Source organism: Monodelphis domestica, chromosome 6 (assembly GCF_027887165.1).
Source record: "Monodelphis domestica isolate mMonDom1 chromosome 6, mMonDom1.pri, whole genome shotgun sequence".
Taxonomy (NCBI): Eukaryota; Metazoa; Chordata; class Mammalia; order Didelphimorphia; family Didelphidae; genus Monodelphis; species Monodelphis domestica.
In genome coordinates, this window is record NC_077232.1 from 81,717,815 (window position 1) to 81,745,436 (window position 27,622).

A 27,622-nucleotide genomic window follows, 5' to 3' on the forward strand; every position below is an offset into this window, starting at 1 on the left:
TTAGCTAAACAAGTATGATTTAGACTCCACAGAGGAAGATAGCATGCAAATAGCAATGCATAGACAGGATCTAAGAAAAAGTCAACAGAGTAAAGGCACAGAATTAAAATAAAAAGGACCTGGAATGGCTTCCCATAAAAGGTAGCTATTTAGCTGGAACTTTAAGGATGCCGGGAGACAAAACTGAGAGCACATCCGAGACATGGGGAAGGGCCAATGATAATGTTGGGAGCCAAAGGATGGACTGTCTTGATTGAGAAATTGCAAGAAAGCCAGTGTTGCTGGACTGAAGAGAACTTGGTGTTGGAAAGGTTTAGGGGAGCATGTAAATGTCAGAAGATTAGGAAAGTAGAAAGGGACCATATTTTGAAGAGTTTTGAGTACTAGAGGATTTTGCATTTGATCCTGGAGGCCCTGGAATTTATTATGCTGGGGCTTGACATGGTGGAACATGCACTTTAGCAAAATTACTGTGGAGGTTGAATGGAGAATTGACTGGAATAGGGAGAGACTTGTATAAGGCAGACCAAGCAGCAGAATATTTCAGCTACATTAAAGTAGTGGCAGGTGGAAAAGTCTACATTTAAAGATGTCAGGAACTGACTGAGAAGTGAGCAGTGCTCAACCCCAAGCACTTCACAAAAGGTTCTGAACAGGAACTGAGCAATGGGAAGAAGGAGCCTGCGAAAGAAGTGGAAACACCTACAGGAATGTGGTAGCCTGTGGTAGAAAAGTCCAGTTAGGAGTGGAACCAGGTGCAAAGAGAAAATGGAAATAATGCTACCCATCTCACAGATGTTAGGGGTAAAATTTTCAAGACTCTAAGGGTAAATTTAGGGTTTAGACAATATAAATTTTAGTTGGTCACCAGGGATTTAAATTCTAAGTCCCAATGAAATACTCAAGTCAGAATGGAATTTTATGGTGGTTTATTTACAATAGAAGGAAGAAATTAAGAATGAGGGAGAGGAAAGGGAATAAAAATTGCTCTGGCCCAGGCTGATCCAGGCAGGAGTTCAGAAGCCTCGGCCAAGGGGCCTCTCCAGAAAACCAAAGGAAAGGGGAGTCAGTCTTATCACTCACCATGTGACCATCTAAAAGGAAGCTGTCTGAGGAGCTCCTCCTGGCTCGAGTTGCAGAGCCAACTCTGCCAAAGCTCCCACTCACAGGAAGTGATGTGAAATATAAAGGCAGTTCTTTACATCAATTCCTGTGTCTCACATGTGCCAATAATGACTTAAGGTGGGCTTAGGACAGCCCAGGAGGTCAGTCACTTGCTTGCACATGTTGGTCATAGGCCTTCCTCCCTGACACTTAATCCTTAAGTGGGGTGTGTATACATTCCTGGTTGCTAGAATTCGAAAGACTAAGCAGGGTGGAGTAAAACTAAAATTCACACAGAGTAGTTGTAAAGCACTGTAACTCTTAAAGCTCTATTTAAATGTAAACAATTGTTACAGAAATTATAGCTATCTTTAGCTTTAACTTTTTAGTACAGAAACTCAATGTGTGTATACATAAATTAAAATATGCATTTAAAAGTATATCAACTATATCCCAATTCCCAGTTTACAAAAATCTAAAGGAAGAGACTTTGTATTTTTGTCCTACACATAAAATTGGGCCATGCTATACCATTGTGTAAGTAGTTCTAGAGGCTGAGAACAATTAACAGACCATCTCCTGTTTTCAGTTCTCAAAAATGTGAATTTTGTAACCATTAGCTAATGATACTGTAAGTGTACATAAAAAAAGACAATCATTTCTTAAATCATGCCTTCATTAACTTAAATCAGTTTCTTTAATTGCATTAGGGATTCAGAGATACTGTAACAGAGTTAATGGCTTCCATGAGGGTAGTGTCTATCAATAAGTAGACTTTACTATTCAACATTAGCATTTCTTAGTATGCTTAAAGGGTAATTACAAGTAAAAATATGTTTAATTATAATCAGTCTTTAAGTTTATGTAGTCACATCAGAGGCACAAAATAATAATAACAAATCTCTAAAAGAAAGTTATAAAGAGAAAAGCCAGATTTGATCCCAGAATCCAAATACTTTACATGTTTCCTGAATTTTCAGATTTTAATGGCCAAACAGAAAAAACATGTGCTTGGTTTGTGGCCTCCAATAAAACAGGCAGAAGCTATTCCAGGCTTATTTTGTGAATTTTTTTATGCATACCTTGGCTCATATGAATTAAAGTTGGCTCCTAATTCATTGACTTTAAAAAATGTAAAGCATAATATTAAAAGTGATTAAAATTAATATACTTGCTGAGTATACTTTGAATTATTTCTGTTTTTCTTGCACTCTTAGACATAGTTGAAAGAAATCTTTCGGTACTTCAAAGAGGATAAAAATTGGATGGTTGTAATCACTCACCAGTGGTACTAAAATCAACTTTACCAACTAATGTCAGTTACTTTAAGGTTTGTTGTGGCCTACCATATGTCAGATGTTTAAAAGGGATATGAATTTTTTTAATTGTAGTATTTCTTTATAAAAGACATTAATCACCAAAACTTGTACAAGTGAAGCACACAACAAGAATGCGCATCCAGATATATATAGGATGTGTAGACTAAAATGGGTAGACCATCATAGAATATAGCTCTCTACTCACCCAACTGCCCATTGAACCTGTGATTGAATCATTGAGTTTATAGCAGTGATGGTGATTGTTTTATCTATAAACAATAGTCTACTTTGGTTTAACTTTGCTACAACTGCCCTTTAATACTTTATCCAGATTCTCATCATCATAAAAATAACAATCCATAGCAAAATGTGCAAAGTCTACTTGTATTACAGTGAGGATAATTCTAAATTCTGAATTAAAGAATTCTAGTTCAAAACTCTTTGCCATCTGTACCACCTCTGATTTGGGCAAGTCCTTTTACTTCCCTAGACTTCAATTTCCTATTCTGTAGAATAAGGGGATTGAATTAAGTGACTCTGAAGGCCCTTTAGTTTAAAATCTATAACTCTACAATTAGCAACATCTAAGGTAATTAGACCTAATTGCCTCTAAAATCTCTGTGATCCCAACTAATTGTTAAATCAAACTCTTTTTTTCTGCTTTAGTTGAAAAAAAGTTTATTTTTATCTGAAACTTTAACAAGCTCATAATTATGTGGTACTCACTTTATTTGCATGAGCCTCCAAGGTTTGAAGTAATTGGGAAACAATTGTAGATTTATTAAATATAAAAGCTATTTTAATATCTCTATGATAGATTTGGGAACTTTTGAAACTAAATACATAAAAATACATCTTTTATCAATAATAATTTATTTGGGCATTTGTTGCTACGGTTTACATTATGAAGAAAAGAAAGACAGTAAGAAGTCAAGAAAGCAGGAAAGGATAGGCAGGGGGAGAGAGGAGGTGACTTTTTACCTGAAAGAAAGAATAGTAGTATGCAATGAGTATTTTGATCCAAGAAAAAAAGGTTGCCTTAATGAATAAATTCTATAACTATTATTAAATTCAAATGTCTGTCTCTTATTCTTCTTTAGCTCCACAAAAAAGGACAATAATGGCATAAAGAGCCAAAAAGGGAATGCTCAGTTGCATGTTCAAGTAATGCAATTGTCTTGTGTAAACTGCTATGATCATTAGTTCATCATGAGCCAAAAAAACCCAAGATCAGCTTTTTTCTCTGATGCTGAGAAAACTGCATCCGACAACACGTGTTTATACAAATATTTGTCAGTGTCAACCACTTAAAATTAAGCAGTTAGATCCAAAAACTCCATGTGGATTTTGGATGATTCTTACTTGGGTTTGATTTCATGAAAATTAACAAATGTAAACTTGTGGCATAACTCAGTTTCCAGGTGTCATCCTGTTTAAAGGAAAGCTACTCAATCTGATAAGTAACTAAAATTGCTGTAAGAATTGGTCAAAATAATTTTATAAATCTAAATGATAAACTCTCAGAGGCAGCTTAAATTTTTGTCTTTCAGAAGGAACCTAATATCTTTACATGGTGAAATATGATTTAAGTCATGAAAAAGTCTGACACATTTGATTTGAGATGTGGGGAGGGAATGCTTACATTAATTTTTGTCATTGGGTAAAATTTTGCCATCTCACCCAGAAATTAAGATTCTTGGATCTCATATCTATAAGTGAGTTGAATTGTAGAATGAAAAACAGATATCTTCCTCCCTGTGGAAGGATCAGTGGGTTGTTGTGTAAAAGAGACATCTGCAGTAGAATAGAAATAGCTGGATTTGGATCTGGCAGACCCATGTTTGAATCTCATTTTTGCCCCTTCAGTAGTCATATGATCACCACATATTCTTTGATCAGTGACACTGGCCTCCTTGTTGTACACACAAGGACACCCCATCTCTCTGGTCTCTACATTGTCCTGGCTGTCCCCCATGCCTAATAAGTTCTCCTTTATCTCTGCCTACTGGCTTCCTTTAAGTCCGAACTAAAATCTTGTCTTTTACAAGAAACCTTTCCCAACTACTCTTACTTCTAGCATCTGGCCTATTTTAATTATTTTTCATTCTTTTTTAACTTGATTTACGTATATTTATTTGCAAATTGTCTTCTCCATTAGGCAGTAAGTTTCTTGAGGGAAGGAACTCTTTTTTGCTTCTTTTTGTATCCCCAGCTCTTAAAGCATAGTGCCTGACATGTGGTAGACAATAAATATTTATTTAGTCATTGTCACCAATCCATCTTCCATTTACTAGCCAAAGGGATTCTCCTAAAAGCACAAGTCTAACCATTAGTAAACCCAAGTGTGACACTTGTTTACCTTTATGATCAGATATAGAAACTCCTCTGTTTGGCATTTAAAGGCCCTCCTAATATGTAGACAGCTTGCCTTATCAGCCTGATGACTCTACCCTTCATGCACACTTACTTCTGCCAAACTGGTCTTCTTGGTCCTTACAAGAGTCTAGGTCATCCACACAAGCAAAACTCCCATGTCTGAAATGCACTCCCATTTCACCTTCCCTCTGAAGATCCCTTGTTTTCTTTCAAAGCTCAATTTAAATTCCACCTCCTATAACTGGACAATCTTGAACTACCTCCCCCCAAAAATTGCCTTCTATTTATTTTTTCATGTTTGACATATTCTTTTATATATACATTGCCTCTTGTAGCCATAAGAGCAACAACAATGATAATACCTATCTTCTATAGGATGCTGGAAGGCATAACAGAGTACTTTAGCAGCAGCATCTCATTTGAGCCTAATAACCACACTGTGAGATTAATGATCACATTCTCCCTGTCTTAGAGATGAGATCAGGTCACATGGTTTGCACAGTCCCAAAGCTAGCCTATGTCTGAAGTGTGGCTTGAACCATCTTGTCAACTTATGCCATATAAGCTCTGTTAGGGAAGAAACTTTAATTTTTATCTTTCTATCTCCAGAAAATATCTTGAATATGTTGGTTGATTAATTCAATGGCTCTTCTAAAATAAGTTTCTTTTCTGGTTCAGAAATGTTATTGAAAACTATTTAATTTCACCTGATAGAGTACTTATCTAATTATGATAAATCTATCTCTCATAAATTATTTTTCTAATAAGAGCCTGATTTATCTGAGATACCAAATTCAAATTCAGACATTTAACATTTCATACCAAATGAAATCCTTTGGGGTAATGAATGTGTTTTCTTCAGGCTAAAAAGATTCACCTTTTTCCCCCTTTACAATGTCTTCCAATCTTCTGATTGTCATCCTTGTTTTACTTAATTTAGATTGTTAAATTCGAGTTAAATGTGTTCTCTCTTCCTTGACCCCTTCCCCCTCTGCCCAGAGCTTCTCAGCCTCTCAGTCCATAAAAAAAAAAGTAAAAAAGTAAAAGTGAAAGCCGAAGGACCAATTGCAGAGTTACCTCAAGAAGTATTGGAAGGCCCTCAAGAGGCTTCACTGTTGACCCAAGTGGCCACACAAATCAGGGAAAATGAGACAGCAGATAAGGGGAAACTACTGTATTCTAACAACATTAAGTAATGATAAGTTGGTCAGCTTCTTTTCTTTTTATTTGTACTATTTTTTTTGTTGTTTTAGAACCTTTGAAGCAGATATGATGTTTAATGTTTTGTAACTAGAGGTTACAATTTTGCTTATATTGAAATTTGTTATTCTTTATAGGGATTTGAAGCCTGAAAACATTCTGCTGGATGATCGTGGTAAGTGATAACATGCCTTCAACCTTTAAACATTAACATTTATTAACAGGATCCTGATCCACATCTTGTTAGCCAATTAAAAAGTAATAGAACACCATGGTCAGTGTAGTGACCAATCACTACTCCAGTTCAGTGGTCATGAAGCATGCTTTAAGAGATAGTGGATGAGAAAGACATACAAAATGAGATATACATTTTCAGACACAACCAGTGTGTGATTTGTTTTACTTGTGACAAGGGAAGACTTTTATTTTTAAGTTATAATGTTACAAGGGGAATAGGGGCTAAGTGATACATGAAAAAAAATTCAGTGAAACACTAAAGAAATCAGAAAGTTATATAGAAAAAGACATATGAACAAGGCAGGATTACTACTCCCATCTTAAATTTAATATATACTTTTTGAAAAGAAACAATCTATATTATGAAAATTTATTGTTTCATATAGGAATTTTTTTTGTTGTTCTTGTATATGAAAATATCTGTGTAATTTAAAAATGCTGGGAAATATAAACATCAGATGCAACTTCTAATTTGAATAATCACATATTCTCTCCCTATTCCACTAAGAAAAGGATAAAAGAAAAGGAAGAAAGGGGAAATAACTGAAGAGCCCAATTAGAGAAGGGAAAAAATTTTAACAATTGGTACACAACCATGTAGCTCTGACATTTCTCGGTGTGTTGTATCCTGTCTCCTCCTCTGTTCCCTATCCACCACCACCCTCAAAACTGACTAGTACCCATGCTTTCTGGGCCACCGAGATGGGGTGGTTAAGTCTCTTTCCGACCCTTGCTTTTACCCTATTGTTGGCCTATACCCTTGCCTTTAGGGCATGGCACATGAACCAGCACAGATAACTCTGAAAGGGATTGGGGGAGGAACCCTCAATGGAATAAGTGGGGGGGGGTCTCCTATATGTTGGGTAGATATCCCCAGCTTGAAGGAAGGGTGTTCTATCATCACCCATGCAGTGGGTACAGTGGACACCCAGAACTGAACAAAAACCCTAGCTCAGGAGCCAGAAGACTCATAAAAAACCCCTCTCTGATACTTACTACTACCTTTGTGACCTTGGACAAGACACTCAACATCCCTGGTCCTCAGTTTCCTCATGTGTGAAATGAGGGCACGAATTTAGGGTTAGGGTAGCCTCTAAGATCCTTTCTAATCCTAAACTAATATAGTTTTGTGGTGCAATATACCTATTTCAAATGTCTGACCAGGAATAAATACAATGGGATTTTCACTTTCTAATTCCTGAAAATTAGACCTCTCTTTATACAACTTAAGTTCTCAGCAGCTTTCTTGGCTGCCATATTGTTCCCTCATCTCACTGAACTTGCTGGCCAGGAAATATAGAAAGATATACTTAAGTATATAGCAACCAAAAAAAGAGGTTGAAAACCCCTGCTTTTAATACATTAAATTATCAATTTGGAAGTATACTGAAGGACTTTAGAAAATTTACCAAAAGGTTTCAAAATGCAACAGCCTATTACCAATTAGAAACTGACACTATTAAGAGAGATGATGTAAGGTAGAAATCCCACTCCAGCAGCCTATTTTAACTACCAATATATGTTATGTTAGTTATATATAATATAAATAAATAAAACACCATTTCAGGTTTCATTTTCACCTCTCTCAAAAGAGAATCCTCTCATAATTACTTAGTTTCATATTTCATAAATAATTACATAATTTTCCTTAGTTCTATGTTGTATGTAAGCTATTTGTGTTTACTGACCAAAGGGATTAATTGGTCAGCCATACTGCTGATAAACTGAGTATACCTTTGGCACCCATATAACCTATTCATCTTCTGTCAGTGAGTATATAAGCACTGTTTCTGTTTCTTGAAGCATTTGTATGCATGGTTAAGGAGGATCATGATCAGAGGCAAGGCCTAATTTCATTTCTTGTTGGTAATGAAATGGAATTGATGACATTTTTGATCAATATCAATATATGTCATGTGATTGTGAATGTAAATGTTTCAGAGTATGAGTCGATCTCAACTGGTTTCTGCTTTTTGTTTTATGTGGTTTTTTTAAAGTCAAAACCTTTATTTGTGGTTTTTCTTTTCAGTATTGATATTTTGGTTCATTTGTGTTACATATTTTGTTTTGTTTTGTTAACATGAACAGGTCACATACGGATCTCAGATCTTGGGCTAGCTATGCAGATCCCAGAAGGAGAAACAATCCGAGGAAGAGTGGGAACAGTTGGCTACATGGGTATGTGAGATGGGTATAATTCTCTAGAACTGCCTTTACATACATTCTGTGCTAACAAAAGACTGTTGCTTTGTACATGCCTTTAACTTTGTACCCCTAGAAGTTACTACAGGGACTAGCACATAGAAATATTTAATTGTAATGCGTAGGAGGATAGATAGAAAACCATATGTGCAAAGCTAGTCAAACCACTGATACCATCTCCAGCATCACCACTTCTCTACAGACTATGATGGAAATAACCTAAATGAAGGGATTAAGAGCCCTTGAAATACTTTTGCCACCTAGACCACCAGCCTTGCTTCTTGCCCTGCTTTCACCACCATCAGTGAGGAGAGAGTCCTCTGTGAAGAAGCCACATTGTCCTCGGCACCACCAATATCACTAGCTGATCCTCCTCAGCAACCCCAGAAGGGAATGTTGCTGACAAACTATACTCCTTGGCCCTATCAAGTGATTCACCTTCAGAAATGGAAGTAATTTTGTCAATATAAATAATTGTAAAGAAGATGAATTATCTGCCTAGACTCTTCCCTAAACACCAAGATAACTGCATTTTACATATAATTGAAGCTTTCTATTGGTGTAGGCTCCCCCATACATGAACTTTCCACACCACAGCACTTAATATATTGCTTTGCAGAATATTAAATGCTTTTTTATTCATTCATTTATTGATAGTTTAAGAAGAGTTTTTTCAAAAGGTATAATGATCAAATCTGATTGTTGAAGGGACCCTAGCAGCCATCTAATCCGTGACAAGGATCCCCATTACAGTATGCTAACGTGAGCCTGCAGGACTTCAAAGAAGAAAGAATATACCACCAATCAAAGCAGTCCAGTTCATTTTTGGATGCTTCTAATTGTTAGGAAGTTGTTCCTGATATCTTTCCTAAATTAGCCACTTTTCAACTTCTGCCCCCTTGCACTCCATTCTGCCCCTGGGATAGAAGAGAAGTCTAATCCTGCTTCTGTGTGACAGGCCTTCAAATTCATGATATTTGTTCTTTTCCAAGCTGCACTCCTGACTCTCTGGACCATGTCCCTGTTTTCAATTTTCTTTTAGGTATTTCTTTTTCCCTTAGAATATAAGTTCTTTAAGAGCAAGGACTATCTTTCTACTTATATTTGTACTCCCAGTGCTTAGCGCATAGTAAGTGTTTAATAAGTGCTTCATGGTTTAAATGCTTGTTGACTTGTGAACTTTTTAAACTATGGTTCCTAGATGAAACACAGTAACACAGATGTGGTCTGATGGGGCCAAAGGACTGCAGCTATCACTTCCCAATTTCTAGAAATTATATTTGCTCTCAATGCAGCCCAAGATCACTTTAGCTTTTTTGGTTACCTCCCTCAAACAGCTGCTTACAGTTCACTGTTTCTCAAAACAACTGTTATTTAGGCATGTCTCCCCTAGCTTATATTTGTGAAGTTGATTTTTTTTAATGTTTACATGTATACAACCTCCAGAGAAAGAACTGAAAAATAGAAATGACATAATTTTCCATATGCACATTTTTTGTCCAATGATGCCTTCTCATGCGAATTAAAATAACACTGAGATACCACCACACACCTATCAGATGGCTAATTTGACAAAAATGGATAACAATAAATGTTGGAGGAGATAACAGGAAAATTGAGATACTATTAATGGAGTTGGAATCTGATCCAACTCTGGATTTTCCATTCTGGAAAGCAGTTTGGAACTGTGCTTGCCCTTTGATCCATCAATACCATTACTAAGTCTACATTCTAAAGAGATTTAAAAAGGGGTGGGGGCAGGAAGACTTGTTTGTACAAAAATATTTATAGCAGCTCTTTTTGTAGTAGTAAGGCATTGGAAATTGAGAGATTCTACATCAATTAGGGAATGGCTGAACAAATTGTGGGATATGATATTGGAATACTATTGTGCTATAAGAAATAATAATTCTCAGATATCACCTCACACCCATCAGACTGCTTAAAATAACAAAAGGGCAAAGTAACAAATGTTAGAAACAATTTGGAAAAACAGGAACACTATTGCACTGTTGATGGATCTATGAACTGATCCAACCATTTTGGAGAGCATTTTGGACCTCCAGGGAGTCATAAAACTTGAATACCCTTAGATTAGTTTGTTTCTCAAGTTGATTAGAGAAAGAAGAACCTATATGTTTTATAATATTTAGAACAGCTCTCTTGGTAGTGGGAAAAAATTGAAAACTGAGAGGTTGTCCATCAATTAGGTAATCAAATCATTGGTTAAATAAATTATAGTATATGATTATGATGGATTACTGCTGTGCCATAAGAAATGGTGGAAAAGACTGATTTTTTTTTTTAAACTTGGAAAGAACTACAGGCGATAATACACAGCAAATGAGGAGAACCAGGAGAACAATATATACAGCCAAAGAATTAATGCTAGAAGAATAAACTGTGAATATTACCTCCAGAAAGTGAACAGAAAGGTGAAATATGAAAAGCTTAACTTATGTGTACATGTTGACCACCTTGAGGATATCTTTTGTAATACAAGAAGTGTAGGGAGGGACTTGGACATGTGGATCAGAATTATTATGGAGATATGAAGAAAGTTAAGTTAAACATGTTAGAGATTTATAATTTTATTTGCATATCTTCTTTTTCTTTGTATATGGAAATGACTGTTTCTTTTAGAATTTTAAAATGTGGAATTACTTTTTTAAAAAGAAATGACAAGCAGGATGATTTCAAAAAAATCTAGAAAGACATGAACTGATGCAAAGTGAAGTTAGCAAAACTAGAAGAACAGTGACATAGCGACAGCAGTACTTTTAAATTTTTTATCTTGTTTACTACTTTAAAATATCCAATTAACTCTCTCTTTCCTTTCTCTCTCTTCTTAGAGAGGGCATCGTTTGACCAAAAATAATGGATATAGAAATAATTATGTCTTGCTTGTTTTTATTTATCAATTCTCTGGAGGTGGGCATACACAAGGCATTCTTCAAAAAGTATTTCTTTGCTTTATTTAATATTCTCTTGGTTCTGCTCATTTCACTCTTCATAATTTCATGCAGATATTTTCATTTTTTAAAATTAGCCTGTTCAACATTTCTTACAGTACCATAGTATTCTGTCACAATTATATGCCACAACTTATTTAGCCATTCCCCAATTGATGAACATCCCTTCAATTTCCAAAGAGAGCTACTTTAAATATTTTAGAACATATAGGTTCTTTTCCTTTTTCCTTTATCATCAGGAAATAAACCTATTGTTTGTATTCTGTAAAGGTTAAAATTAATGGTAGGATGATAATTACATGTAATTATGAGGTTGCCAGTATTATATCTTGAGTCAGAAATTTATTTACAAATATTTACAAATAGAGAGGAAACAATAAAGAAGAGAAATGTGAGGGGGATAGAGAAGTTATCAACTTAAATGTTTTGCTCCCGGTCTGCTTAATCCAGGCAGAGATTAATTAGCTCACAACCAGGAAGGCTGGTGGTGAGTAACCACTCAGCCTCCTCCAAGATGGAAGCTAGTCTCTGCAGAAGCTAGGAAAGGAGTCAAACTTTTACTTACCAAACAAAGTAATCCAAAAGTCAGCGTCCAAGTAGAAACTGAGCCCACCATCTAAGCCAAAGTCTCCAGCAAAACTTCCTCAAAGAATTTTTAAGACTCTCTCCAGAAGACAATCTCTTCAGACTATCATGTCAAAGACAGTCTGCCCTGAAGGAGTTCAGGGCTTGCTTTTTATGGTGACTTCTTGTCCCTTCCCCTCTTCAGAGAGGCCAATCACAGTTTCCAAATTGTCTAGCACTGCCTATGGGGGCAATGTCTGTAGGATTGACTTCTCATCTTCTAAAGCTTAACTTCTCATCAAAAAGGTTCATAGTTTCCAGATTTGATTGAATTTTTTTTAAACCCTTATCTTCCATCTTGGAATCAATACTGTGAATTGGTTCCAAGCCAGAAGATTGGTAAGGGCTAAGCAATGAGGGATTAAGTGATTTGCCCAGGGTCACACAGCTGGGAAGTGTCCAAGGCCAGATTTGAACCTAGGACCCCCGTCTCTAGGCCTGGCTCTCAATCCACTGAGCTACCCAGCTGCCCCCTTGATTGAATTTCTTATGGGTGTGAATTCTCTAAGTACCTTGCTAGCTTCTTACCTTGTACTAAGTAGGGTGTTTAATCTTTTGTTGATTCAATTCAAAAGTAGACAGGGGAGAGTTAATACTGTCTTCAGTCTAGTGAGATATTGAGTAGGGGTACTTAAGTTAATGTTAACTCAGGATGGACAATAGAGTAAAGAATTCTCTTTCATAATTCTCAAGTCAAAAAGTATATGCAGACTTAAAACTCTGAGGATAATTCAGATGGATCTTCCAAATGATTGGATTGGTTCACAGATCCACCAACAGTGTATTAGTGTCCCCATTTTTCCACATCCCCTCCAACATTTCCCATCATATACTTTGTCATACCAATACCTTGACCTCTTTGCAGTATTTCTTTGTTTGGGCGGGGGTTGTTTTTTCTTTTAAACATTATTTTATTTGTCCATTTTCAAACATTATTTCTTGGAAACAAAGATTATTTTCTTTTCCTCCCCGCCTCCCGCCACCCCTCCCATAGCCGATGTGCGATTCCACTGAATCACATGTGTCCTTGATTCAAACCCATTTCCATGTAGTTGGTCTTTGCATTAGGGTGTTTATTTAGCGTCTCTCCTCAGTCATGTCCCCTTAACCCCTGTAGTCCAGCAGTTGCTTTTCCTCGGTGTTTTTACTCCCACAATTTGTCCTCTGCTTGTGGATGGAGTTTTTTCTCCTAGGTCTCTGCAGATTGTTCAGGGACATTGTATTGACACTAATGGAGAAATCCATTACATTCGATTGTACCACAGTGTATCAGTCTCTGTGTACAGTGTTCTCCTGCATCTCACTCTGCATCAGTTCCTGGAGGTCATTCCAGTCCCCATGGAATTCCTCCACTTTATTATTCCTTTGAGCACAATAGTATTCCATCACCAACAGATACCACAATTTGCTCAGCCATTCCCCAATTGAAGGGCATCCCCTCATTTTCCAATTTTTTGTCACCACAAGGAGCGCAGCTATGAATATTCTTGTACAAGTCTTTTTCCTTATTATCTCTTTGGGGTACAGACCCAGCAGTGCTATGGCTGGATCAAAGGGCAGACAGTCTTTTATCGCCCTTTGGGCATAGTTCCAAATTGCCCTCCAGAATGGTTGGATCAGTTCACAACTCCACCAGCAATGAATTAATGTCCCAACTTTGACATCAGTATTTCTTGATGAACAACTATGAATGACTTAGTTATTCTCAGAAATGCAGTGATCCAAAACAATCCTCGAATCTCATTACAAAAAATGCCATCCACCCTCCAAGGAAGAACTGAAGGAGTCTGAATGCAGACTGAAACATGTTATTTCATTTTCTTTCTTCTTTTTTTCATTTGAGATCTCTTCTACAAAATGATTAATATGTAAAAATTTTTTATATGTTACCATCTCAGGGAAGGCAAGGAAGGGAATTAGTGGCAGGAGGCAGGGAGTCCAAAGAAGGAAAAGAATTTGGAATTCAAAACTTTAAAAAATGAATGTTAAAAGTAATAGGGGAAAAGATAAAAATAAAAAACTTATATGAAGTGATTCAAAGTAAAGTGAGCAAAACCAGGAAAACATTGTACATGATAACAGCAATTGTAAGGATTCTTTTGGTTGATGGTATTAATTGGTCTTGAGGAAGCTACTACTCGAAGACAGACGAGTGAGGAAAGGTGAGAGTCGTGGAGTGACTCCTATAGTAATCTCTCACTCTCTCTTCCCTGGGTTATGGTAACAGAGGGTATAACTCGGGGGGGAAATGAGGATCCCTAGTGGTAAGCCAGTTTTGCTGAGTTGAAGGGAGGTCTCTCCTATTGGATGATGGAGGGGGTACCCCCAAAATACCCAAGCACAAATCACCCAGGAAGACAAGCCTCCCCCCAGTTCTGCTGACTCAGCAGGGGGTCCTGATCAGCACTTTGTGATGGCTGATAAGTAACCTTACAGAGTTGGCTTCCTCAAAGCTTCTTGAATACATCCCTTCTTCCAATCTGACTGCAATTTGAATTGGTTTAATAAACACGGGATATTGGGGGGGGTCAGTTTGAGGTTATCTGTGTCCCTATATCTGAACCCAGTGAGGTCCCTCTTTCTGATAGCTTCAGAGCAAATCAGAAATTCACCTCACCTCCCAACTATTTCTTAAGCTAAATTAAAATATTTGGGATTAAGGCAAGAATCAGGCAGGTGCTATAGGGGGAGCCCAGCTCCACTGCCGTGGAGTCTGTGGCCCCCTCAAATCCAACAAGCCCTGAAATCCCTCTTCAGATGTTGTCAGAGGTACCTGGATGATGTAAAACTCTTTCTGAGATGTCTCAAGGCTGTTTCTCCTGGATATCTATCAACTGGCTCTTGGCTGATCTCCAGCAAGGCAAGAAACCTCCTCTCACCTCGAGATCAAAAATCAAAAGCCTAGACTTCCTCCGGGAATTCTCCCAAGTCATCATTCTTCTCCCATGTTTCTCTCTTCCAACGGTCTTTGCCGGTCAGTCATGTCTTCTTCCAATGTTCCATACTTACCTTTGCATGCTGCTCACACAATATTGTGTGATGATCAGCTGTGAATGACTTCACTGTAATCAACCATGCAAGGATCTAGGACAGTTCCAAGGGATTTATGATGAAAAAGCCTTATCCACTACCAAAGAAAGAATTGATGGAGTCTGAATACAGATTGAAGCATACCATTCTTCTCTTTATTTCGTCCATGAATTTTTCTCTAAAGTGAGCCATATGTATCATCTTTCACAACATGATGAATGTGGAAATATGCATTATGTAATAATTACAAATAATATTTTTAGCAATTACTAACTGTGTGTAATTAAACCAGAGTCCCAATAGCATAGACTGGGGGAGTAGGGCAACGAGAGTGTGTCAAATGATGCCTTCTATAATGAAGGGAGAAAGAGAGGGAGTTTCCTGGATATTTTAAGGTAAAAATAAATGTAGACTTAAAAAAATCTCTATAATAAGGAAAAAGAGTTGTAAAAGAATATTCGTAGCCACACTCTTTGTGGTGGCCAAAAATTGGAAAATGAGGGGATGCCCTTCAATAGGGGAATGGCTTAACAAATTGTGATATGTGTTGGTGATGAAATTCTATTGTGCTCAAGAGAATAATGAACTGGAGGAATTTCATGTGAACTGGAAAGACCTCCAGGAAGTTATACAGAGTGAGAGGAGCAGGACCAGGAGAACATTGTACACAGAGACTGATACACTGTGGTACAATCAAATGCAATGGACTTCTCTACTAGCAGCAATGCAATGATCCAGGACATTTCTGAGGGATCTATGAGAAAGAGCACTATCCACATCCAGAGAAATAACTGTGGGAGTAGAAACCCAGAAGAAAAACAACTGCTTGATCACATGGTTCAATGGGGATATAATTGGAGATATAGACTCTAAGCAATCGCCCTAATGCAAAGATTAATAATATGGAAATAGGTCTTGATCAGCAACACATGTAAAACCCAGTAAAATTGTGTGTTGGCTACAGAAGGGGGGGGGGGGAAGAGGGAGGAGAATATGATTCTTGTAACCATGGAAAAATACTCTAAATTAACTAATTTAAAATTTTCCCCAAAAAAATTAATAAATAAAATAAAATTTAAAACATATCTCTAATTTCATCTTGTGAAATTTGGCCCTTTTGGATGCTGAATCTATCATCCAGTGTGTTAGCTGTCTCTCAAAGCTTGATGTCATTTGCAAATTTTGATGAACATATGCCATCTGTGCCAACATACGCCACCTGTTCCAGTGGTTGATAAAAATGTTAAAACAGTTCCTCAGAGTGTTCCACTGGGGACCCTTAGTCCCATTAACATTGAACCACTTGCAACCCCTCTTTGAAGCCAACCAGTTCTGAACCTATCTCACTATATTTTTATCTGATCCTCATCTCTGTCTTCTCCAGAAGAATTAAATGAAATATTTTCCTTTGGTTTTTTCCAGAATGTTTGCCACAATTTAGGTGAACTATACCTCTCATTCCCTTGATGTATGGGATCTACAGGTTTGAATGCTCATATTTAAAGAAATGAAGATACTTAGATTAGAACAAAGATGACTTTTAAGTTCTCCAGAGACCCTCACTTTATCCTCACCAAAGCTTCATGAATTGGGAAATTATTGATCTTCGCAAAGACAATTAATAATCCTACTGAAAAATTGAAATGATCTTATGTCCATATTAGGTGCATGTTAGATGACCAGAGTTAATACAAGCTCTACTTCTAGGCAGTTTTCAATGCATGAAATTTCAAATCTCACAAAGCCTCAGAATGAGGGCTAGAAGCCCCGGGCTCATCAGGATGGTTCTTGCTGGCTACCGGTTTTGACTGGGCTGGATGTTGGTGAGCAAGCTGAAAGTCATTTATAAAGCATGTGAGTGCCCAGCACTATGCTTGATCTGGAAGAGTGAGACACATTAGAAATCAGAACCAGACAAGTTGGTGCACATACATAATCTTACATTTTGCCTGACAACATCCCAGTATCGGATGTTTCATGATACCAGACTGATGTCGTGTTCTTTGAATATTAATAAGATTCTGTTACTTTTCTTAGAATTTCTCAATATTTTGTAATGCCTCATTGTGGCATGGAGGTATAACCTTTGGTGCTTGGGGGTATTCTGTTTGATGGGAAGTTTTGGCATGTTTATCCTTTTAATCTGGAAAGGTTTGAGGAGCAGTTCTAGTGAAAGAGTACATGACTGTCATTGAAAGACAAGCCTAATTAAGTCTAGGGAGGCTTATTATCCAGGTCAGCTGCACAAGGATGAACTTGGTGTTTGTTTTTTGAGAGAAATTTTTTAAATTTTTTTAAAATCTGATTTAGTATAAATTCTAAGACAGAAGAGTGTAGGAAATAGGGGTTAAGTGACTTGCTCAAGGTCACACAGTGTCTGAGGCCAGGTTTGAACCCAGATCCTCCCAACTCCAGGCCTAGCACTCTATCCATTGTGCTACCTAGCCGCCCCACAGTGATGAATTTGTGACTCATTGAAGCTCTCTAAGACTCTACCAGCTTGTAAAAGGATTGCCCTTGTTTTAGGGCTAGGAATTGCCCACATAGAAGAAAACATAGATCCTTTTAAATATAGAAATATTTTGAACTAGTTATAAGATAATCTTAAATTATGTTTTTGTACTTAAAACATTTTTCTGTTCCATTATGTAGCTCCAGAAGTTATCAATAATGAAAAATATACATTTAGTCCTGATTGGTGGGGACTTGGCTGCCTAATTTATGAAATGATTCAGGGACAATCACCATTCAGGAAACGCAAAGAGAAAATCAAACGTGAGGAAGTAGATCGCAGAGTGAAGGAAGACCAAGAAGTGTACTCCGAGAAGTTTTCAGAGGAGGCACAGTCTATCTGCAGGATGGTGGGTGAAGATATATAGAGGTTTGGAAAATAAATTTCTAACATGTTTTAAAGAATTATAACTATATAGTTTTATTTTTTAATTCATTGTTATTTTTTCAGTTCCAAATTCTCTCACCTTCCTTCTCTACTCACTGAGACGCAAGAAAAATAAAGCCCGTTACTAATATTTAGTCATTCATAAAAATTGCCATATTCGCTATATCAAGAAAGAAAACAAAACATGCTTTGATCTGCACTTCTCTATCTTAAAGTGGATTAGCATGTTTCATCTTGAGTCCTTTGGGATTGTGGTTGGTCATTGTGTTGAATCACGTTTATATTCCATAATTTCTGCAGATTTTCTCCATTTGATGGGCATTGTTTGCCACCACAAATTCAAAAAGCTGCTATAGATTTTTATTGTAAAAATGAGAACTTTTCTTCTTTGTTTGATTTGGCGGGGGGTGGGGAGGGTGGGTGGTATTGATTCCGTAATAATATTACTGGGCCAAAGAGTATGCCCAGTTTAATAGTTTTTTGGCCACAATTCTAAATTGGTCTCCAGAACAGCTAGACCAGTATATAAGCCCAACAGCAGTGCATTTTAAAGCAGCTTTTTTCTCACAACTCTACTGGCATTTATTTTCCTTTTTAATCAACTTGACCAATCTGATGAGTGTGAAGTAGTACCTTACAGTTGTTTTCATTTGCATTTCTCTAAATATTAGTGTTTTGAAACATTTTTTTCCTTTCTTGATTATAGAGAGCTTAGATTTCTTCCTCTAAAAACTGCCCTTTCTTATCCTTTGACCACCTATCAAATGGAGAATGACTCTTGTTCTTATAAATTCGACTCAGTTCCCTAAATATTTGAAAAATGAGACCTTTATCAGAGAAACTACAAAGACTCCCCCCCCACAACTTTCTTTTTTCCTTCTAATTTTAGCTACACTGGTTTTGCTTTACAGAAACTTTTTAATTTTATGTAATTAAAATTACCCAGTTGCTTCCCGTGAACCTCTCTATCTTTTGTTTGGTCATGATTTTCTTCCCCTATCCATAGAGCTAACAGCTAATTTCTTCCATTCTCCTTTTAATTTGTTTATGTCTAAGTCATATATCCAACTGGAACTTATCTTGATAATCAATGTGAGATATTTATTGGTCTACACCTAATTTCAACTTTTGTAGTTTTCCCAGTAGTTTTGTCAAATAACAAGTTCTTGTCTCTGTATCAGGATTCTTTGGATTTGCCAAACACATTTGCTTTATTTATTTATTTGATTTGATTTGTTTATTTTAAAGAACCCTACTTTCCATCTTAGAATCAATACTGTGTATTGGTTCTAAGGTAGAAAAAGTGGTAAGGACTAGGCAGTGGGGGGTAAATGTCTTGATCAAGGTCACACAGCTAGGAAGTATCTGTGGTCAGTTTTGAACCCAGGACCTCCCATCTCTAGGTCTGGCACTCAGTCCCCTGAGCTATCCAGTTGCCCCCTCATTTGCTCCTTTAGACTGTGTACCTACTACCTAATTTCTTGTACTGATCATCTGTCTTACCCAGTACCAGATTATTTTGACAGTTATAGTTTTGTAATGTAGTCTGAGATCATGTGCTGCTAGACCTCCTTCCTCTACATTTTTTAATCAAGTCCCTTGACAGTTTTTACTTTTTGTTCCTACAGATGAATTTTTTTCTCCATTTCTAAAGCAGTCCTTTGGCAGTTTAGTTTTGCCATTTTTACTCTATTGGCTCAGCCTATTCATGAGCAATATATATTTCTCCAGTTATTTTTATCTGCCTTTATTTATATAGAGTGTTTTGTTATTGTATCCATAAAGTTTCTGTGCATGTCTTGGCAGGTATACTCCCAGGTATTTTATACTATCTGTAGTTACTTTAAATGGAATTTCTCTTTTTATCTCTTCCTGCTTTAGTTAGTTGATAGTACTTAGAAATGCAGAAGACTTGTGTGGATTTGTTTTTATATCCTGCAATTTTGCTAAAACTGCTCATTGTTTTATTATTTCTTTAGTTGATTCTCCTGGATACTTTAATATATCGCTTACAAAAATTGATAGTGTGATTCCTTTTTGCTCATGCTTCTTCCTTTAATTTATTTTTCTTGTCTTAGTGTTAAAGCATTTCCAGTTCGATATTGAAAAGTAACAGTAATAATGGATAGTCTTACTTCATTTCTTATCTTATTGAATGGCTTCCAGCTTGTTCCCCATTAGAGATAATGCTGGATCTTCGTTTTATTTAACTAATAGATTTTATATGGTAGTTTTCATTGGCATATGTTCAAGGCAAATATTTGAATATAAATAGCCAAATAGTCAACATTCATTATGTGTAAGACTCCACAATTGAGAACTAAAGAAAATATACTTGAATACTATTCACCTTTTAGAAGAAAGGCCAAATATCAAAACAAAACCATCTCAGCCTACTGGAACCTGAATTTTCTTTATAATCTGTATTTCAATTACAGATATTCAAAAAGTTTAGATGTTTAAAATAACCAAATGCCTTAGCTTAATAAACTCTTACATATCAACATACTAGTAATAATATTAATAATTATGTGTATAATCATATATTTTAAATAATATATACTATTAAAGTACCAACAAAGGTTGATTTCATCACAGTCACACAGTGTTAGAGCTAGATGGGGTCTAAGAGGTCATAGAGTCACCCATATTTCATAGATAAGAAAACTAGGCTAAGAGAAGTTATTTGCCCCAGGTCACACATTTGGTAATTGACAGAGTTGGAATGTGAAGCCAGATTTTCATGACACTATGGACAGGGATCTTCCTAATACAGTATACTTCTTAGCTCAGCTTTCAGATTTGTTAAAGGTAAAAGCAGCAACAAGCATTTATTATTTCAGCCTACTGCTGTTCTTCCCTCCACCCCTGAACAATTTTTTAAACCCTCAACAAATATACACAATCCAGCAAAACAAATTCCCACGTTAGTCGTGTCCAATAAATATATGTGAATCATTTTGCATTCCCAAGCCCATCATTTCTCTGGCAAAAGGTAGGTAGTATATTTCATTTTCAGTCCTCAGGGCTTATGATTTATCCTCCATTAGATCAGTGTTCCAAAGTCTTTCAAAGTTATTGATCTTTATGGCTTTAGGATATAAATTGTTCTGCTTACTTAATTCTGCATCATTTCTTAGAGATCTTCCCAGTTTCTTCTGAAATTGTCCATTCCAGTTCATTCCTAACGCCATATTTTATTGGACATTTCTTCTTTTTAAATATTGAACAATTTTGGTTACTGCCTGTCCAGATGATATAATTCACACATGGAATTAAATATGGAACAAAACACTTGACATAACAGGCAAAACTATTATTTTTTTCTGTCTCCAATTTTATTTACTGACTTCCCTGGGAGAATACCCAAATGGTAATAAATGACATGAGTATTTATTATTTGCTCTTTATCCTGTCCTCTACTACAACATAGACTGAGCATTACTTGTGTGGCTCAATTTTTGAGGACTACCATGCTAAAGGGGCAAAATAAACCAGTCCTGGTTCAAAGCATCATTTTTCAGACTAGAAATGACACTACAAAGGCACTATCCAAATATGATACCAAAGTTTCATCAAAGTGAAGCTCCAATGGTAGAAAAGCAGTTTGAGATGAAGAAATCAAAGATTCTCCAAAATTGGGGTAAAATTCAAGACTACTAAGCAGAACAAGTTGGGAAATAAATGAGGAAATGGTTACATTAGGAAGAGTGGCAGGTCATATGTAATAGATGAGTATTCATTTTTGTAATAGAGGTATGGGAGGAGAGAAGCTCCCAGTGGGAAAGTACCAAGATTCCCCAATGCCCACCCAGTGTGAAGCTAGTCAAATTGATTTCCTCCCAAGGATATTTCTGCCCAGGTTCCCATTGGCTGGAAGGACTTATTTATTATAAGTACAACAATATTTAAATTATTTTACATATATATATATATATGTTCTCCTCCTTAAAGGAAACTTGCATTTACCTAAAAGGTATGATTCTAAATTCTAGCACATCTCTCCAGAGGAAATCCAGATAAGTTCTGAGTCCATTCCTCAAATCACAAGAAAAAGGGTTAATGTTTTTGTCCCTTTAAAAGACTTGTCCCAGAATTTCTATTCATGGTGTTATTGTCTATAAAGATATAGATAGCTTCCCTATCTTTTTTTTTTTTGCTTTAATAAGATACATGGACTGATATAGAATTCCAGGGGGATACATTCTGGATATAAATAATATGAGTTAGCACTAGCTACTTTTAACTTGAGGGAGAGATACTGGTTTCTTCTCCTGTCTTTTCTCCTATCCAAACAGAAAAACAGGTTGGGGCCAATAGTGAACATCATACCAGTTCTCATTACTACTCTCCTCTAAATGAATCCACTAGAGTCCCTGAGGGATTCAGTGTCCAAAGATCAGCAAATACACTTAATGCTGACCACCACCTATATATATGCCTATATGCATATCAGAATAACTATGTCTTCTAGCCTCTCTTTCCCACAAATCCTAAAACCAGTTATAAAAAATGTCACCAAACTGGTAAACACTAAGACAGCATCTGTTTGGCCATTTCCACAGTCTGATATCTCTGGCCATACTTTCTAAGTTGCAGCCTAGGAGTACAGTGAGTTAAACTAGCAGAATTTGATTTGCCTAAATTTTTTAAATCCAGACTTACGCCTTAAAATTTAAAGCAGGGGGGCAGCTGGGTAGCTCAGTGAATGATTGAGAGTCAAACACAACTATTGCATCATAAAGGCATTCACAAGTCTAAATTTTAAAACTTTAAATGTATTTTCTATTTAGAGGATCTATTTAAATATGTTTATAAAGAAGCTTATTTGTTTACAATTGGTATCTCAGAAGTACTTAACAGTTTTCTCTTCAGTGATACAAACATTCCCCACATATTTTAGCACTTTTACTTCATTTAGCAAACTGTATAGATAATACTTCAGTTCAGTGTCTACCTGAAATATTAAAATTTCAAATTAGTAGAACCTAAATCAATAATGTTTGACACACTTTGAAATTTTATTCTTTTTGTAAAGATGCGTCGTTCATTTATATTTATCTTAAAGGAGTTTTCTGAGGCAAAGTACCTTTAATTTTAACCTGAAGAATTAAATTGATCCTCTTCTTTCTTTTATCAGTTACTTACAAAAGATCCAAGAAAACGATTGGGCTGCAAAGGAGAGGGAGCTGCTGGTGTAAAGCTGCATCCTTTTTTCAAGGGCATTAACTTCAAGAGACTGGAAGCAAACATGTTGGACCCCCCTTTTTCCCCTGATGTAAGTATAAAGCCTTCTTCAGAACCACCAGTCATCCATGAACATAAATACAACACTGAATTGAAAACAGACCTCTTCCCTTATGTAGACTGCTCCTCAAAAATGAGATCTTTCCAACGGGAAAAAAGCATACATTGAGAAATAACCACACAAATTTGCCATATTAAAATGTTATATACACACACACATCTATTTATTTTGAAAGCTTTTTAAATTCAGATAGTTTTTTTTTCATCCTGCCAATACCATTTTATCACTGTTATCATTATTTTCCTTCTGAGCCAGAAACACATGGGTTCATATCATTACCACTGTGATCCTGGGCAATTCTATAACTTTGCAAGTTGCAGGAGAAGGTGATGACCTGAATTGGTAAGGAGGGATTTCCTCAACTGGAAGTTTCCCATATTGAACAAGTCCCTATTAATAATAATAGCTAGTATTTAAATAGTATTTTAAAATTTGTAAAGTACCTTACCTACATTATTACTAAGAATTTACTCCTTTTTAACACCAGTAAGATCATGCACATCAATTGAAGTGAAGAAAATGTAGACACTTAAAACTAAAAGCTTAGATAATTCTACTTCATATTTCATGATGTTTTCTCTACCTTTGTTATTAATGTTCCTTAGCATTCTCAAGACTTCATATAGCAAAAGAAATAAAGCATGATGTTCTGCATTTAAAGGTCAGCTCCATTAGTGACACAATTTGGTCTTTTCAGGTATTCCTAAATTCTGACCTTTTTATATTTTTTATTTTCTTTTCTTTTATAAAATTTTAAAGCCAAAATGAGGGCTTCCAAGGTGGTTAAACACTTAGTATAGTATACGATTGCCCTTGAAGAGTAAAATCTGTTTTGAGTTCCCAAAAATGCTATCAACAGGCAGGATCTTTGGGAGAAACAATATTGAAGTTCGAGTTTGAGGCCTGAAGATCAAATACAGTTTGACTACTCAATAATGTGCATGACCTCAGTGAAGTCTCTGACCTTTTGTTCTCTCATTTGTGAAAAAAGGAGATTGAACTGAACTATCTCTAAAGTCTCTTCTAGCTCTAAATCTATGATCACAGAGGCTTATTGAAAGAAGGTAGCACTCCTATTGCCATGATAAAGAAGGTAGGAAGACTCATGTGTAGCTTGGGAAGGCAGCAGCTGGTGCCCATTTCCTTACCGAGGGCACTGATCTCCCTTCCATTCCTAGGCAGTACCCAAAAGCAGGAAGACCCAGACCTACTGGAGTGATGGTCTCACCTGATATACTAAAGTATAATGGGCTCCCCTGTCTCTTTATCCTCTAATGAAAGAGGGAACAGGGTGGAGCTAGTAGAAAGCATCCCCCCAGTTCTGCTTACTCTCCACCTGCAGCAGCAGCCAAGGATCAAGCGTTAAACAGGGTTGTCTTCTGACTTCTATTTCTCATAAGTCCCAAAGCAATGTTCAAAAGATGTCACCAAACTGGTGAGCCCTGCTATTCTGGGAGCTCTTTGTTTGGTAGCAGAAAAACCAGAAGAGAGAGATTATAGCTTTCTGGCAAAACAATGTAATTCTGGGACATCTGATTACCTGGGCAGCTTTTGCTGTGTCAGTTTTTGTTGTTTTCTTTTTTTTTTTCCATTAACAAAAGCTTTCCCTCCTACACCAATTCTTCCCATTGAGAAGGCAAGGAAAACAAAATGCCTATTAAAAACTTGTACAGTCAAGCAAAACAAATTCCTCCAATTGGCTGGCCACATCCCCAAAAAAATATATTTATGAGTCCATTACCTCTCTATTAGAATGTTTGGTTTGTTTCATGAGTCCTCTGGAATTGTGTTTGGTCATTGCAATGAGCAGTTGGTAAGTCTTGCAAAATTGTTCATCTTTACATTAATGTTGTTATTGAGGTTTTTTTAATATTGTTTTGTTTTTATGTTACAAATATTTGCAACATATTCCTACTTCATGAGAAAACTCTTGTAATAAAGTAAAACTAGCAATACAGTGATCTTATCTACAAGTGCTCTTATATAAATTATTCTCCTGGTTCTTTCTTCCACTCTGCATTCCATGTAAGTGTACCCAGATTTCTCTGTATTTTTGTACATATGGTTATTTTCCTTTTTTTATATATCTTTTGAAATTAAACCTAAATCATGGCCTCCTCATCTTTCATCCTTCTTAACCTATGCAGCATCACTGTTGACCAGTCCCTCTTTGTGGATGCTCCCACCTGCCTGCAGTTCTTGGTATTGTTTTCTCCTGGTTTGCCTCCTGCCTCCTTATCAGTTTTCCTTTGCTGACCCAAGTTCTGCCTCATGAGTGTTTATGCTCCAGGGCTCTATCCTGGTCCTCTTCTCTCTCTCTCCTCTTACCCTGAGTGATTTCATTAGCATCCATATCAGATTTGTGAAACAAAAGCCCTACTTCATAATCCAGAGGATTCTTTCGTAGGTGGCCAGTTCTAATGGTGTCATTTTTCCCTTTTAAGAAGATCTTTTGGCTCAGGATTACCTCTAGGATAAAATAAAATCTTCTGTTGAACACTGAACGCCTGGGTGGCTGAGCTCTAGCTGCACTTCTTGTTTGTTTTCCCTATACACAACTTTCCACCTTCTCTCTGAATCATTGCATGGATCTCCCCAATACTGCAATGCCCCATGACCTCCCTTCTCACCTCCACCTTCTCTCTTGATGATTTCAGTTACTTTTACTGATGATTCCCAAATCTAGATAACAAATTCTAACCTCCCAAATTCTAGTCCTTCACCACCAAAGTAGACTGAACATCTCCACTATATGACCTGTCCAACTAAATGTCTTCTCTATCCAAGTGCTTTGAACATTTCCTGTCCAGAATTTGTTATCTTCCTCCAGAAACCTGACCTCCCTCCACCCTTGCCCATCTTAGTAGGCATCTGTGCTCATCACCTCAGGGTCGCCCTTGATCCTTCCATCTCTCTCACCCACAGCATGCAGCTTATTGCCAAGTCTTATTCTACCTTCCTACCGTCCCTTACTTCTACTATCCCTTTCTCTCCACTACCCTGGTGAGACCTTCCTTACCTCTCATTTTGATCATTATAAAAACCTTTTAACTGATCTGTCTCCAGGCTCTCAATGCGCCAATTCCATGCCTTGTACATCTACCAGGATCGTCTTGCTAAGGCATAGGTCTAACTATGTCATTGCCTTACTCAAAGTCTTCAGTGACTTTTAGGATAAAATCACCCAACCTTAAATCCTTCCTTTGTTGTATTCTAACCCAACAGGACTACTAATTGTTTTCAGCCATCTGCTGACTGGAGGCCAGTTTCAGAGTCCATCCTGCCCGTGCTGGAAATATGCTCCCTCCTGATTGATCTTGCCTTTCAGGATTCCTTTATGAGACCTCTGCATCTCACACTCCTCCATCTTTTTACAAACCTAGAAACCTTGCTCCTGGTAAAAGATGAAGCATCCTCAGGCACCCTTCACCATGGAAGATGCACTCTCCATCCCCCATCCCCTATCCCCGCCTGAGACACAAATACACACACACTCACTCACTGTAGGAACCATATTCCTACCTCTCCACGGCCACTTTGATGTCTTTCCTTTCAAAATATGCCTTCCAGGGGCTTTTATTGATAGGAGATGGAGGGAAGGGGAATAACACATATAAATAAATAGAAACAAAATAACTTCCATAAGAAGAGGATGCTGAACAGAGGAAGGATGTTCTGGCTGTGCCTTGGGAAAGGGCTAAGCTTGAAAAGAAGCTGTGAATTCTGTACTATGGAGGTGAGAAGAAAGCGCCATCCAGGCTGAGAAGGGGACCTGCCCTGAGGCACAACTCAGGAGATGGAATGGTGTATCTGCAGAAGGGCAAGTGTGCCAGTTTGCCTAGAAAGTGAAGTGTGTGAAAGGAAATAGCGTGCAGTGAGCCTGGGAAGAGACACTGGGGCCAGATTGAGAGCAGCTTTAAATTCTAAACAGAAGAGTTTATGTGTTATCCTAGAGGTCAGGGGCAGTTTCCTGTGTAAGGGGATGACACGGTCAGACCTTTTTTAGGAATGTCAGCTGGCAGCTGTGAGAGGGGAGAAAAGCTACTGCAGTAGTCTTGGTGAGAGGTGACAAACCCTTGAACTAGAGCCGAGTTTAGAGAGGAATCAGAGGGAAGAGTTATCCTAGGGGTAGAATTAACAAGACTTGAGTTGGCAATGGATGGGTGAAGGAAAAGAGAGTTATGGGTGACACAAGACTCCATATCAAAGGGAGCAGAAAAAAGAAGACTGGGGAGCATGGTAGCTGTGTTCAAGTAGTTTGAAAGCAAAGGATAGAGGGGGGAGGGATCAGACTTGGGTTTTTTGTTTTTGTTTTTGTTTTTTGGCTTCTTCAGCAAAACCAGGAATAATG

At 37.0% G+C, this 27,622-nt stretch overlaps 1 protein-coding gene across 3 annotated transcripts in view; it reads left to right on the forward strand.

The window, feature by feature from the left end:
* Positions 1-27,622, forward strand: part of GRK4 (G protein-coupled receptor kinase 4) — a 160,074-nt gene that overhangs the window by 122,579 nt on the left and 9,873 nt on the right. For all 3 annotated transcript variants that reach the window (XM_056802362.1, XM_056802361.1, XM_056802363.1), the window contains 4 exons: positions 6,137-6,174; positions 8,325-8,414; positions 17,717-17,925; positions 23,104-23,241. In XM_056802362.1, coding sequence (XP_056658340.1) covers positions 6,137-6,174; positions 8,325-8,414; positions 17,717-17,925; positions 23,104-23,241 — 475 coding nt within the window. The remainder of the gene's footprint in view (positions 1-6,136; positions 6,175-8,324; positions 8,415-17,716; positions 17,926-23,103; positions 23,242-27,622) is intronic.